Source organism: Pan troglodytes, chromosome 5, assembly GCF_028858775.2.
Source record: "Pan troglodytes isolate AG18354 chromosome 5, NHGRI_mPanTro3-v2.0_pri, whole genome shotgun sequence".
NCBI classification, from domain to species: domain Eukaryota; kingdom Metazoa; phylum Chordata; class Mammalia; order Primates; family Hominidae; genus Pan; species Pan troglodytes.
The window spans coordinates 8,338,484-8,353,799 of record NC_072403.2 but is presented as its reverse complement, the minus strand read 5'-3'; the positions used below and the strand labels follow the sequence as shown (position 1 = coordinate 8,353,799).

Below are 15,316 nucleotides of genomic sequence, written 5' to 3'. Positions count from 1 at the left end.
TAGTATATATTTTACCTTCTGAAACATCTGAACAGGCTGCTTATTTATAAAGACATAAGTGGAAATCCAAGCAGTATCCATCATATATATGTTAATATATATTATAAAAATGTTTTTTAAAAGAACTTTCATCTGGTTATAAAATTAATACATATGTTTATATTATAAAACTTGGAACAAAACGTTTTTGTGATTATAAAATGATATATTCGTTGATATTATAAAGTTTGGAAAATCAGGAATAAACTATTATCCATAATTAATATCCAAACAAAAATATTTGGTGTGATGGAAACCTCCTTAGAGCAAGTATGTAGACTACCAAGATAGTGATTTTTTTTTTTTTTTTGAGACAGAGTCTTGCTCTGTCACCCAGGCTGCAGTGCAATGGCACCATCTTGGCTCACTGCAACCTCCGCCTCCCAGGTTCAAGCAATTCTCCTGCCTCAGTTTCCAGAGTAGCTGGGATTACAGGCACCTGCCACCACGCCCGGCTACTTTTTTGTATTTTTAGTAGAGACAGGGTTTCCCTATGTTGGCCAGGCTGGTCTCGAACTCCTGACCTCAGGTGATCCACCCGCCTCAGCCTCCCAAAGTGCTAAGGATTATGGGCATGAGCCACCACACCCAGCCAATGGTGATTATTTTAAAAGCACACTTATTTGAGTACAGGCATACCTTGGAGATATTGTGAGTTCAGTTTCAGACTACTGCAAAAAAAAAAAAAAGGGAATCACACAAACTTTTGGTTTCCTAGTGCATATAAAATTATGTTCACACTATACAGTAGTCTATTAAGTATGCAATAGCATTTTGTCTAAAGGAGCAATGTACATACCTTAATTAAAAAGTACTTATTGCTTTAAAAATGCTAACAATCAGCAAGTCATCACCCTTTTGCTTGCAGGTCTTGCCTCACTGTTAATGGCTGCTAACTGATCAGAGTGGTGGTTGCTGAAGGTTGGGGTGGCTGTGCTATTTCTTTAGGACAATGAAGTTTGAGGCATCTGTGACTTTTCCTTTCACAAAAGATTTCTCTGTAGCCTCCAATGCTGTTTGATAGCATTTACCCAGAACTTTCAAAACTGGAATCAGTCTTCTCAAAGCCTGCTACTACTTTATCAAGCAAGTTCAAGTAATACTCTAAATCCTTTGCTGTCATTTCAACAATGTTCACAGCATCTTCAGCAGAAGTAGGTTCCACCTCAAGGAACTGCTTTCTTTGCTCATCCACAGAATCAGCCCCTCATCCATCTAAGCTTTATCATGAGATGGCAGCAGTTCAGTCACATCTTCAGCCTTCACTTGTAATTCTAGTGCTCTTGCTATTTTTATCACATTTACAGTGATTTTCTCCACTGAAGCCTTGAACCCCTCTAAGTCATCCAAGAGGGTTGGAATCAACTTCCTCCAAACTTCTGAACATCCTTCCAGGAATCACAAATGTTCTTAATGGCATCTAAAATGATAAATCCCTTCCAGAGGTTTTCAATTAACTTTTCCCAGATCCGTCAGAGGAATCACTGTCTAGGGCAACTATAGCCTTAGAAAGTGTATATCTGAAATAATAAGACTGAAAGTCGAAATTAGTCCTTGATCCACCGGTTGCAGAATAGATCGTTGTATTAGCAGGCATGAACATAACATTCGTCTCCATCTTCATCAGAGCTCTTGGGTGACTAGGTGCATTGTTAGTGAATAGTAATATTTTGAAAGGAATCTTTTTTTTTTTAAATCTGGGCAGTAGGTCTCAACAGAGGGCTTAAAATATTCAGTAAACCATGCTGTAAACAGATGTGCTGTCACCCAGACTTTGATGTTTCACCGATAGAGCACAGGCAGAGTAGACTGAGCATCATTCATAGGGACTCTAGCATTTTAGGAATGGTAAAGGAGCACTGACTTCAACTTAAAGTCACCAGCTGCATTAGCCCCTAACAAAAGAGTCAGCCTGCCCCTTGAAGCTTGGAAGCCAGGCATTGACTTCTCTTCTCTAGCTATGAAAGTCCTAGATGACATCTTTTTCCAATGCAAGGCTGATTTATCCACCTTAGAAATCTATTGTTTAGTGTAACCACCTTCATCAGTGATCTGAGCTATGTCTTCTGGACAATTTGCTGGAGCTTCTCCATCAGCACTTGCTGCTTCACCTTGCACTTTTATGTTATGAAGATGGCTTTCCTTAAACCTCATGATCCAATCTCTGATAGCTTCAGACTTTTCTTTTGCAGCTTCCTCAGCTCTGTCAGCCTTCACAGATGATATAGTTTGGATGTTTGTCCCCTTAAAATATCATGTTAACATATGATTCCCAATGTTGGAGGTGGGGCCTGGTGGGCGGTGATTGGGTCATGGCGGGTGAATCCCTCATGTCTTGGTGCTGTCCTCATGAGGGTGAGTGAGTTCTGGTGAGATCTGGTTGTTTAAAAGTGTGTGGCAGCCCCCACTCCCTCTCTTGCTCCCATTCTCACTGTGTGATGTGCCTGCTTCCCCTTTACCTTCTGCCATAATCAAAAGCTCCCTCAGGCCCTCACCAGAAGCAAGTGTCAGCACCATACTTCTTATACAGCCTGCAGAACCAGGAGCCAATTAGACCTCTTTTCTTTACAAATCACCCAGCCTCAGGTATTTCTTTATAGCAACACAAGAACAGTCTTACTCAATAGAATTGAAGAGAGTTGGGGCCTTGCTCTGGATTAGGCTTTGGCTTATGGGAATGTGGTGGCTGGTTTGATCTTCTATTCAGACCACTCAAACTTTCTCCCTATCAGCACTAAGGCTGTTTTGTTTTCTTATCATTCATGTGTTCACTAGAGTAGGACTTTTAACTTTTCAAGAACTTTTTCCTTGCATTCACAACTTGGCTTGTTTGACACAAGAGGCCTAGCTAGCTTTCAACCTGTCTGGGCTTTCAACATGCCTTCCTCACACTCTTAATAATTTCTAGCTTTTAATTTAAAATTAGAGACATGCAACTTTTCCTTTCACTGGAACACTTAGAAACCATTGTAGGCTTAATGATTGGCCTAATTTCAATATTATTGTGTCTTGGGGAATAGGGAGGCTTGAAGAGAGGGAGAGAAATGAAGGAGACGCTGGTCGGTGGAGCAGTCAGAACACACACGACATTTATCAATTAAATTTGCCATCTTATATGGGCATGGGTCATGAAGCCCCAAAACAATTACAATAGTAATATCAAAGATCACAGATTACCACAACAGAGATAATAGTCATAAAAACATTCAAAATATTGTAAGAATTACCAAAATGTGACACAGAGACACAAAGTGAGCACATGCTGTTGGAAAAACAGTACTGATAGACTTGCTCAACACAGGGTTGTCACAAACCTTCAATTTCTAAAAAAAATACAATATCTGTGAAGTGCAATAAAGCCACAATAAAACAAGGTGTGCCTGAATACAAATGATGGTATTTACACATATAATGAATATTCCTGTGTATGCCTGTTCATGTATATATATTTTTAGTCAATCTCATCCTATGGAATCCCTTTAATCCCCACTTCTAGTCCCAATTCTAGGACTTAGAGTCCTAAGGGGTAGCTGTGGAAGCATCAGATACACAGTCACTACGGTAGCCTGTCTCTTGTGTAGTTCCCTGCCAGCAGCCATGTGAGTGCACCATCCTGAAGTCAGGTCCTCCAGCCCCAGTCAGGCCTTCAGATGACCACAGCCCCCAATACTACGATGAGAGATCCTATCATGAGAGATCCTGAGCCAGAACCATCCAGCTAAACTGCTCCTCAACTTCTGATCCACAGAAACTATGAATTAATAAACTCGTATTGTTGGTTTAAGCCCAAGATTTGGAGTAATTTATTATGCAGATAACAAATATACTGGCTTTAAATCAGACAATATAACCTAAACCCAGTCTCTATCACTTACTGGATAATGGCCTTGGGAATCACACTTTATCTCTTATTTATAAATTATTTAAAATGGAAATAATATTACCTACCTCAAAGCATTGCTTTAAAGAGTAAATGTGATCATATAGCACAGGGTCAGCATTCCTTGGGTGACTAATTCATTTCAGTTTCTAATTTTTAGCACCGGAAGTGCAGCATCTGGAGAAGTCCCTCAATCCTGGGAAGACTGGGATAGTTGCTTATCCTAGTATTCATTGAAAATTGGATGAAGGTGAAAGGCGTCAGTGGCATATAGAAAATCAAGAAAGCCTAGAAACACCAGATGAACTTACCCCATGCCCTACTTACCTACACATGAAGAGATGTCCTGGCTATAGATTGTATCATCGTATCTGCGAGACCTGGATTCCCAGCTCTTGGGAATACAATGAGGTTGCTTCTTAGACATTCGGCAGTGCCTCTGGAGACTCCTGGCCTGCTGAGGAGCTCTGCTGCCTCCATCACTCTGGTCTTGCAGTGGAGACTCCGGGTATTGCCATGAGCATGCTTCCTGAAGAATGAGACAGGGCCTGCACTGAAAACAATGCCCGTCTAGAACATCGTATCAGACACTGCTGAAGGATTTTGGGGCACTGACAGGGAAGTGCACCTCAACCAGTGCTAGAAATGGCTACTCTTACACCCAAACCTGACCTTGGAGGCCCTTACCAGGCAGGCTCCCTGGCCAGCCTTCAGTCAGCCTCCAGGTACCCCTAAGATCTCCCAGCCCCTTAGAGTCCACATGCTATGGGACACACCTCCCTCCATTCTGCCTGGAGGTCTCACCTCCAGACCTCCTTGCACTTTGCGCATCTCCACCAACCCACTCCACACATGACTGGTGCCTTCTTGTCCTTCAGGTCTATGCTGAGCCACCGCTTCCTTTTAGAATGTCCCCCAAGACCCAGGGATGGGTCCCAAGCCTTGTCCTGGAGGTGGTGCATTGCAGGCCATGGCATGGGTGCCCCTTTCCTTGTCTGCCCCCACTACCACCTGCCAGCAGCCTGCTTGAGCTCAGGACTGTCCTTGTTCACCCTTCTCTTTTCAGTGTCACCACGGTGCCTGCCACATAATAGATGCTCAATAAATAACTGCCAGTTAAATGAATAAATGCCTTTCATTCCACTTTGCTTAATTTTCCAAAGACTGACAGCTGGGAAGAGTCAAATGCTCCTTCTGCTCCTTCAGGGCCACAGTTTGCTCTGGCTAATGAGCCAGCCACGGGAAGAGGGAGTAAGGACTGGAGTGCTCATCCTCGCACAGGATGCACAGTGGTGCACAGCAACAGCACTTCAGCATCCAGGAGTGCCTGTCACAAAGCAAGGGCAGGAGTGGTCATGGCTCTTAAAGGATGTCAGGGGATGTAGTTCTCTGGCTACACTGCTCACTTAGGAAGTCAGGGATAAAAGTAACAAGCCCTGAATGAGTTTTCTTGCTTTTGCAAAACAATATGACACAGACCTGGACTGGGCCATTTGGTAAACTCCAGTGCTGATGGACTCCTGTGACAGGGAGCTTCAGCCTGCAACGACTGAACTGCCCATCTGCAGGTGCAAGCACAGGTAGTGGGTAGTCTGGTGACACGCCAGGGGACGATGCTCAGGCGGTACAGAGGCAGCTAGCCTCGGGGCCATGCCGGGAAGCAGAAGCAAGCGAGGCCATGGCGGCCTGGGCTCCTTGCCAGGGGCTCCTACTTCATGCATCATGTGTCTCGTTGGAGAGAAGAATGTCTTCCAGGAATCCCGGTCACCTCAACATCTGGTTTAGTGCTTTTTCCTCCAGCCCAAATAAAGTGACTTGCTACTTTCAAAATCAGGTCCAAGTAAACAGAGGGGAAGGGTGTTTCCACAAACAGACTTCGTTCCATCTGGTAAACAAGAGAAAAAAAGGGTTGGAGGGCAAAGTGAAGCCTTGCAAAGGGCAGCAGAATGGAGTGGGCAGCCTGCAGAATATTTGCGGTGAGTGCAACATGCTGAAATCCAGGCTCTGAGACAGCTTGTCTGCTGGGCTGCTGAACAGGGAGGGAAGAAACTGCATGCTAATGAGCTATTTGCTATGACGTGGCTGCTATGGGGAGGTAAGCACTATCCCGTATGTGATTCTCCAAAACAGCACTGTGACCAACACACATAAAGTGTCAGGCTGAACAGCTGCAGCCGCCCTTGGGGTTGAGGGAAGGGCTCTTGTAACATTAATTGAATGCCCTTATGCTTTTACATGTTTTCTTTAATGCAATCCTTGCAACAAAGCTGTAAAGAGGAATTATCATCCCTGTTTTATTAATTAGACTAAGCAACTTAAGTGCACACAACTAGTAAATTCAGAACCATGATCCGAACCTGGAGCTCCTACCATTGTTCTGTAGTGCGAGATGCCACCTTCAGACTACGGCCTCTGCATTACTGTCTTAGACACTTTCCACACAAGGGCTGAGTAACTTTGTTTTCTAGTTTAATGGTGATTTCAATAGGTCCATAGCCAATCACAGCAAGCTATTGATGAGAACATTCTCAGTAAGCATAAACCCCTGGGCCAACCACTCTGCTTCACATTTCCAATCCTGCCTCCTACTACATTGGGATTTAGCACATTTTCCACAAGGTGGAGCATCGAGGTAACTACATAAAACTCACACTCACTTATGCTTTTTTTTTTTTTTTCGAATTTGAAAATCCAAATTCCCCATCTGCTCACAAAGTCTTGTCTGGAATTAACCAGACAGAATGATAGCCTTACATTATAGAGTGGGTGCACAGTTAAGGAAGCGAATTGAATTTACAGTGGTAACCTTTGCTTGCCAGGAAAGTCATCCAACTGGGGTTGGAAAACCAATCCTCAAATCTTGAGTATTAATTGGACCTTTGGCCAAAGCAATCACTCTATCAGCCAATTAAGGTCCTTGGAGCAAGAGCATACTGTCATTCAGAGCCAACACAGACAGCTTAAGCCCTGGTCACAGACCATTTCTTTCCCTCTGCTGCCAAACCCATGCCTTTGCCCCTTTGTCTCCAGTGACTCGAGTTTCCCTTCTTCAGTCTGCAAGCAAAATTAGAGGGCTTTAGAGCTCTCCAGGACCCAGCTACCTATGAGTATTTTAAAAAGAAGCCACAGCTAATCTATTGAAATTTGTAGAGTTTGTGAATTTTCAGTGAGGGTCATCAGGGAGTTTGTTTCCTTCTGGAAAGAGACAAAGAGAAGTGGGAACCAAGAGGAGTGGGAATTTGGAGACCAGCTGATGGGATGGAATTGCGTGGAAGACATGCCAACTTCTCACCATCTTTCTTTCCAGTGTGAAAAGGAACACGTATTCAACACCTGCACTCTTTCTGTTACTGTTTTCAGCATCATATTGACTAGTATGTTCCAATGGCACTCATGTTTCCAATGAGTGTGAACCATCGCTCACTGGAAAGACACATACGGACACTCTGGTGTCCATGGGTATAGGTTGGAATCCAGGCTCTGTCACTTTCTAGTTATAAAATTCTGGACAAGAAACTTACACTCTCAAAGCTTCCATGCTGTCAACCTTAGGTTGCCAAAAGGTTTACATGAAAATTATTTCACACAGTTAACACATGGTATGTACTCAATAAATGTTAGTCACTATTGTTATTGTTCTCTGCTGGCCATTTTTCCAAATCCTCTCTCACTCAGAGACTCCTCTCCATTTAAAAAATAAAGTATAAAAGTGGACATTTCTGTGGGCCCCAAATCTGGATATTTTCTAACTTAGACCAGTGGCAAACTTGTACTAGGATACATGGGACCAAGCCAAGCTCTCCAGAGAGTCTCTGGTGAATTACAATGTGGATGCTAAGCCCCACATATAGGAAGCAGAAAGTCTTTTTTGATATATGACCAGGAAAATGGAGAATTGAGGCAATCGCAATAAAGTTTTGACTCACTTGAGATATCCCAATCATTGAGGGAAAAAAAGTATTCTGTGGACTTAATTATCTGAAAAATTGCTTCAAGCTTCCAGGGAATCCTGTAGACAGTGAAATGATTGACATGACTTCCCCACAGCACATGATTTGTATGGCCGCCCACAAAAGCAAGAATAACCAGTCAATGAAAGACTGAATTGGTAAAAAGCTAGAGGAACATTCCCCAACCAAGAGTTATCAGCTCCCAGGGCTCCCTGGAGCAAGAAGTCACCAACTGACAGAGTGGCCATCCTGCAGGACAGTGTGGTTTGGCCGCCTGGATCAAAACCAAGTGTGATCTTCGAAAGCACAGAAAGATTTCATCTTGACTTTTCTAACATTATTCCTGACAGTTATCTGAGATTTGGGACTGTTGGTTTTATCTAAGAATAACTGAGTAGCTACCACAATGACAATTCATGGAGTAGTCTTAGAATTCTTCACTTCCAAGATAAACATGAAGAGGCTTATGGAAAAAAAAAAATCTTTCCTGTCCATTTCACCTACATTTCTTGACTTCCTACCTGCTTTGTGAGATATCCCTCATATTCACACTTCTCAACATTGCTCCCTTTTCCCCATTGGCCCTGACCATTAAACCAATAATGATGGCACAGTGTCCTTTCAAACACATTTTTATTGAGGTCCCACTGTCTAAGTGAAGTGGGTGTGCCGAGGGGACTGGGTTGAGACTGCACATTGGAAAGCATCTCAGTGCTGATAACCTCCCAGTGCCTTGTGACAAAGCAATGAGTTTACCATCAGGTCCAAGTAATGTGCCAGAAATGTTCAGGACCTTAGCAGAAAACAGAGAAAATTATCTTCAAGGCAAGGAGACCCATGAGAGCAGACTTCAATATATAAAATCAATCAGAAGGGATAGATGTGCCAAGGCTTGTCCCTGGGCTCCAGGTGATCCAGCCACCCCCTGCTACATGCAGTCTTACAACGTTGATGCCCATTCTGCTGCCAGACCAGGATCTTTCCAACACTAGCTTTGCCCCAGTGGATACTTCTAGCTGAACCCTGCAGCCCTTCCACATAGGCTCCACTCAGCACTAGGTACAGTCTGTGTGGCATCTGTGGCCTCATGCCCAGACACATAGGGCAGGACATTAATTCAGAGGGCCTAAAACTTACAACCATAACTTTTAAAGACTGCTATTTTAAAATGTGTTGCATTTACAAGTTGAAAACTCATGAATTCCTTCAAAAGCATGGAAATAACGGCACTAATAAAAATATCTAATGAAATAATACGAGTAAACTGTTACTCAACTGTACCCATTGCTATCAACATCCTCGGTGAGGCACTTGAAACGTGAAGTTGATTGGAAGGACTGTTTAGTGCTACCCGTCCTGAGCACCAACGGGTCAAGCCAGTGCTCTTGCTTCCCTCCTGCTGAGAGCACTGGCCTTGGTCCTGGGTGCCAGGATTGGGAAGGGGGGCAAAGGGGAATGATTATCATCTCCATAGCTGCCCTTCCCAGCACTGGGTGCCAAGAGCTTTACATTCACTAATTTAATCCCATTAACAACTCTATAATAGAGTGGGCACTTCTGTGCCATTCTACAAATGAGGATTCGGAGACTCGAAGAGCCTCAGAGTAACCTGCCCCAGTTACACAGTTAGTGTGTTACGGATTTGGGTCTAGAATCCAAGTGAGGGCTGTTGGGTCACAAAACACCTATTTCCATGATTAGATCAATGTTCTCAAACTTGAACATGCATTCAGGTCACCAGGGGAGTCTTGTCAAGATACAGATTCTGATCCTGTGGGTCTGGGCTGAGGCCTGAGCCTCAGCCTTTCTGAGAAGCTCCCAGGAGATGCAGAGGTTGCAGGTCTTAGACCACACTTGGAGGAACCAGATGCAGTGTTGCACCCCTCTTCTATGTCCACGAAGTGTCCACAAGTGAGAGAAGGCCGAGTACAGAAAAAAGGAGAAGCAGGAAGAAGACCAGTTTTTTCCTTCTGCAAAATGTTGTTCTGTCCCTTGATGCAGGGATCCCCAACCCCTGGGCCGAAGACCGGTACCAGTCCATTGCCTGTTAGGAACCAGGCCACAGAGCAGGAGGTGAGCAGTGGACAAACATTACCACCTGAGCTCCTGTCAGATCAGCGGTGGCATTAGATTCTCATTGGAGCTGGAACCCTATTGTGAACTGTGCATGGGAGGGATCCGGGTTGCACGCTCCTTATGAGAATCTAATGCCTGATGATCTGAGGTGGAACAGTTTAATCCTGAAACCAATCTATGAAAAACTGTCTTCCACAAAACCAGTCTCCATGGTCAAAAAGTTTAGGGACCACTGCCCTAATGTATACCTGACAATTAAGAAACCCACAGCCAAGAGCTCTGCTCCCATGAAAGCTCTTAACTAGCAACTAAATTCAGTTTCCATGTATCTGTCAGAGATCTTTTCCAGAACACTTGGGCCTCAACAGACTGGCCCAATTTTGCACTTTAGGAAATCAGCCTCCAGGAGTAAGAACTGGTCCAACTCCCTTCCCCAAGATGAAACCCGAGGACACAGTGATAGTCACAACTGGGTCAGCCCAAAAGCTTGCATATGGTCTGCCACACACACACTGGGAGAAAGCGAATGCTGCCTCCTTTAAGGACACCTCAAGGGCATCCAAGGTCATCCACGACAGCCTGATATGGGCCTTTCAGCTCATGACTTTCACCTGGGATTGGTTCTCATTTCTCAGTGGCACTTCCTCCCCCGTGGAGCTTTCTGGGGACACTTCATGGAAGGTGCGTTTTATTTTCATGGAGAGCATCGGGGTGAGTCTTGAGAGTGAGGTTAGGACTCTCAAGAGGGACGTGGCAGGGATGTCTGGTGGCAGCTGAAGCTTCAGCCCCACACACAGGACCAGAAGTAACTCGGAGCACAGCCATATGCCAGGCCCGCCAGGAGCCAACACTGCCCCTCCTGCCCTCCTTTCCTGCATTTGGTTCCCTCCCTCTCTGTGGGCATCCTCCCTCTTCCCTACACCCAGAATGTGGAACTGGGAAGTGCCCGGCACAGACCCCATGCCCTCATCCTTGGCATGAGCTCACCCTTCTTAAAGAAAACATGCAGTGCAGTGACCGCCACTAAAAAGCATGGTGAAGACTGGGCAAGAGACATGATGTTTTCATCCTGAGTTTCCTCAGCCTGTTGCTGGAAACTTTAGGGGGTGATTCTTCCATGAAATCATCATCCATTCATTCAGCAAATACTGAGGACCTACTAGGCAGGAGGCACTTTGCTAGGCCTGGGGCTGTGGAGATGAGTGTAACACAGTCCCTGGGCCTCAAGAATTTAGCATGTAGAGGGGGACAAACAAGGAGTAAACAGCGATGGCACATTCTCATAAGTGCCGTGAGAAAGGCATGTTCAGAGCAGAGAGGAGCTGGACGAGAGGGCACCCACAATCACTGAGCACTCACTCTGTGCCAGACACTTTACATCAATTTCTTTGATGCTTCCCAATATTGTTCACATCACTGCTCATCTGGAAAATGAGAATAGCCCTGAGACCAAATGAGGTAAGCTCAGGAGGCCTCTCTTAGCTGGAGGCCCCCTGCCCCGGCTCCAGCCCATCTCAGCAATCCTAACCCATCCTCAGGTATGCTACTGTCCCATACAGCCAGGGAGGGATGAGTTACGTTACACCATCAACTCCTCACAACTCTAAAAATGGTGAAAGAAGGCTGCATGAGTATAAGCAGCTGGTTCAAGCTGTCCCTGCTCATGAGAAATGAGATTGAGATGCCAACCCAGGCTTGTTCCACAGTAACAGGGTTCCCCGTTGCATTGCCCCCAGCTCTGCCTTGCTGAGGAGTGGACACCGGGAAAGGGATCTGGACAAGGAGTTTCGCTGCAGGAGAAGGAAAGAGCAGAGATTTCCAAGCATAAGAAACAGCACGTGCAAACACACAGCAACATCAAACAAGTTTTTCCATATCCCAGATTAAGAACCGTGGAATAGTATTCATTTATGTGTGACAAGGATAAAAGGAAATTGTTTTGCTGAGATGGCTTAAAACCTGGATGACGGGTTGATAGGTGCAGCAAGACCCCATGGCGCATGTATGCCTGTGTAACAAACACGCACATTCTGCACAACATGTATCCAGGAACTTAAAGTAAAATTTACAAAAAGGAAATATTGCAACACAATTACTAATAATTGCTTCCCTCTTCACCTTTTAAATAGAAAGGACACTTTGCTCAGGCAGGTTAGCTTTTCAGTTCTGTTCCACTGACTAACAGATGGATTGGAGCCTGTCAGATGCTGAAGGGCAGGCCTAATCCAGGTGAGATGGGTAGGTCAGGGGAGGGAAGGAGGAGAGTTTAGCAGGTGGGAACAGAGGAAGAATCATGGGGAACTGGAAGGGCACTGAGAAAGAGAGGGAGAAGTAGCCACAGAGGCTCTTGAAGAGATGTGGGGAGAAGGTTTTGCAGGGTTCTTGTTGTGTGTTGAACAGTCAAGAGACCCTCAGCCAAGGCCTAGCAGGGCCCTTCTGGGTGTTTAGATGTCCATGCTTGTTTCTCTGAGCCATGTCACCGTGCTGAAAATGGCCTGGGGGCAAGTCTGTACACTTGAGTTGTACATTTGATCCACAAACTTGCTTTGGAGATCCTACTCCGTCCAACTGCGGTGCTGAGCAGCAGGAATACAGCCCTGTCATCCATGTGCTTCCGGTGAATCCAGGGCACAGACAACCAGCAGGTGCTCTGATGACAGGGTGAGGCCTTTCAGACGAAAGGGACAGCACACGGAATTATTCTTGACTCTTTCTGTGCTCACAGTCCACATCCAGTCCGTCCATGAACTGTGGAGCTGTTTCCACTTTGGGGCCATGATGAATAATGCTCCTGTGAACATGAGTTTTTTGTGATGTGATGTTTTCATTTTTCCCGGGTGTGCAGCTACGAGTGGAGTTACTGGGTCACATGGTGCCTCTGTGATTGTCTGCACATACTCCATATTTTACTTATTAATTTTAGTTCTATCCTATCCTGTTTCCTCACCTCTGCTAAAATGCAAACCTCATGAAGGCAGCAAATTGTTTTCTGTTTTGTTTGCTGCTATATCTCCAGTGCTTAGAAAATAAGTCCTCAGTAAATATTTCTGGAATAAATGACTGAATAAATGTACAGAGGCCTGAGGGTGAAACATCCTTTTGTATTCAGGAAGCTGCAAGTCACTCAGGATGACTGGATTGTAAGATACAGGGGCTTAAAGGGCAATGCTGAGGTTGTGCATAGGGAACAGGTGAACTTACCAAGAACCATGGGCCTTAGGCATGCTCTCTTAACCAGGAGAGCAACTAGATCCATGGGGGCAATTTGTGTTGCAGGTTGTGGGATTCCAGCTCAAGTTAGCCTAAGCAAAAGAGGGATTCTATTGGTTCCCAAGACTTAAGTTCAAGGTAAGCAGTTGCTTCACCCCCTGTGAGATCCAGAGATGAAGATGATTCTCTTTCTCCCTCCTCTTCCCTTTCTCTTTCTCTCAGTCCCTTCTTTTCTCTCCCTCTCTCCTGTGGCCCCTCCTCCACTTTCCACTTTCCTGAATTCATTTGATTCCTGCCTGAGTTCTCTCCTCGCAGTGGCAAAATGGTCAGCGGAAGTTCCAGGCTTTCATCACCCCTTCAGCCTCCAGCACACCCAGAAAAACCAGGGTGCCCACTCTTTCCCCACATCCGTGGGCATCTCCCAGAAGGTCTCTGATGAACCCCAGTTAGGTCTGAATCTTGTGCTGGATGAGTCACAGGGACACTATCCAGCCACAGTGGCTGGTCCCAGTAGTTGAGGGACCCTGAGAATTGTGTGGAATGTGGTGATGGGGAGTGTGCATGCGGGTGCACACATATAGGGTATTTGTGTGTGTGCACCGTGTACATGCAGGGGTGTGTGTATGTATGTATGTGTATTAGGGTCTGGGTGTGGGTGTGGGGTGTGTTCAGGGAGTGTGCATACAGGCATGGGTGCCTGGGTATGTGCACATGTGTTTGTGTGTACGTGGAGTGTGTGTTTGTGTGTGCATGGTGTGTGTGCATATGTATGCACTGGTATGTGTGCATACATGGGGTGTGTGTGCATATGTGGAGGTGTAGGTATGTATGTGGGGAGTGTGTAGGTGTACATGTATGAGTGCATGTGTGTGTGTGAAGGTGTGTGCGTGTGTGTGTGTGTGTGTAGCAGTGGGGTTGGGGAGGAGACAGTCTCCAAAAGGAAAGTGGGGGCCTATTAGCAGCAGTGTGGGGATGGGGAGCTGGGCAGTCAAACCCTTCAAGTCCTGATGCAGAACCTAATCAGAGCTGTGTGGCTGATGGATGAAATGACAACTCAGCACGGATGGTGGCGAGGAGATGTGCACAGGGACATTAAGAATGGGAGCACCTAGTGACAGATGACACATAAAACATGGCCCAAGCAACTCCTGGGGAGCTGGCTGAAGGGACTTGATGCAGCCCGATATCACCGAGTGAACTAAAGAATAATGGAATAGAAGCAGGTCTTGTTGAATGGCTTTGGTTTCCTGGTTTTGTTAACACATATTCTGACTTACTTTCAATTTAAGTCGAAAGGACGTGCCTGAAAACTGTGATCAGTAAACAGCCTGGTCATCAGAGCTGCTGTAAAGGGACCGAAGACACACAGTCCCTTTCTCTTTGAGGCTCGAGCACTAACCCAGACACTGGAGAGGGCATCCAAAAACACAAAGTTCCCTTTAATACATACGCACATATTTTAGTGTATGTGTACATACGTAATAAAGTGGAACGCAGAAAGCAGGTATTTACATACGCACATATTTTAGTGTATGTGTACATACGTAATAAAGTGGAATGCAGAAAGCAGGTATTTACATACGCACATATTTTAGTGTATGTGTATATACGTAATAAAGTGGAACGCAGAAAGCAGGTATTTACATACACGCATATTTTAGTGTATGTGTATATACGTAATAAAGTGGAACGCAGAAAGCAGGTATTTACATATGCGCATATTTTAGTGTATGTGTACATACTTAATAAAGTGGAATGCAGAAAGCAGGTATTTACATACGCACATATTTTAGTGTATGTGTATATACGTAATAAAGTGGAACGCAGAAAGCAGGTATTTACATACGCACATATTTTAGTGTATGTGTATATACGTAATAAAGTGGAACGCAGAAAGCAGGTATTTACATATGCGCATATTTTAGTGTATATGTACATACGTAATAAAGTGGAATGCAGAAAGCAGGTATTGTCTCAAATTCAGAATGGTTACAATTGATCATTTTTTCAGTTAATAGGTAAAGTTGTTCTGGAGTACATGGGATAATGAAATATGTATAAAACAAATAGGAATGGGTTGGCAAAAACCAACCCAGTGAGGAGATAAGCACTGATGACATTAAGATGAGTAATTTATACCCAAGGCTGAGTAATTTATAAA

At 44.8% G+C, this 15,316-nt stretch overlaps 1 protein-coding gene across 29 annotated transcripts in view; it reads right to left on the bottom strand.

Moving 5' to 3' along the window:
• The window catches only part of LOC134810163 (serine/threonine-protein kinase Nek4-like), a 232,505-nt gene that overhangs the window by 73,278 nt on the left and 143,911 nt on the right, over positions 1–15,316 (bottom strand). For 14 of the 29 annotated variants that reach the window (XR_010157500.1, XR_010157494.1, XR_010157502.1 and 11 more), the window contains 3 exons: positions 5,399–5,804; positions 4,247–4,448; positions 3,988–4,142 (listed from right to left, as the gene is read on the bottom strand). Coding sequence is in view for 10 of the 29 variants with exons in the window: in XM_063812052.1 (XP_063668122.1) it covers positions 4,247–4,448 (202 nt within the window). In the remaining 19 variants the exon portion in view is untranslated. The remainder of the gene's footprint in view (positions 1–3,987; positions 4,143–4,246; positions 4,449–5,398; positions 5,805–15,316) is intronic. The other 15 variants (XR_010157484.1, XM_063812052.1, XM_063812049.1 and 12 more) reach the window with 2 other exon arrangements.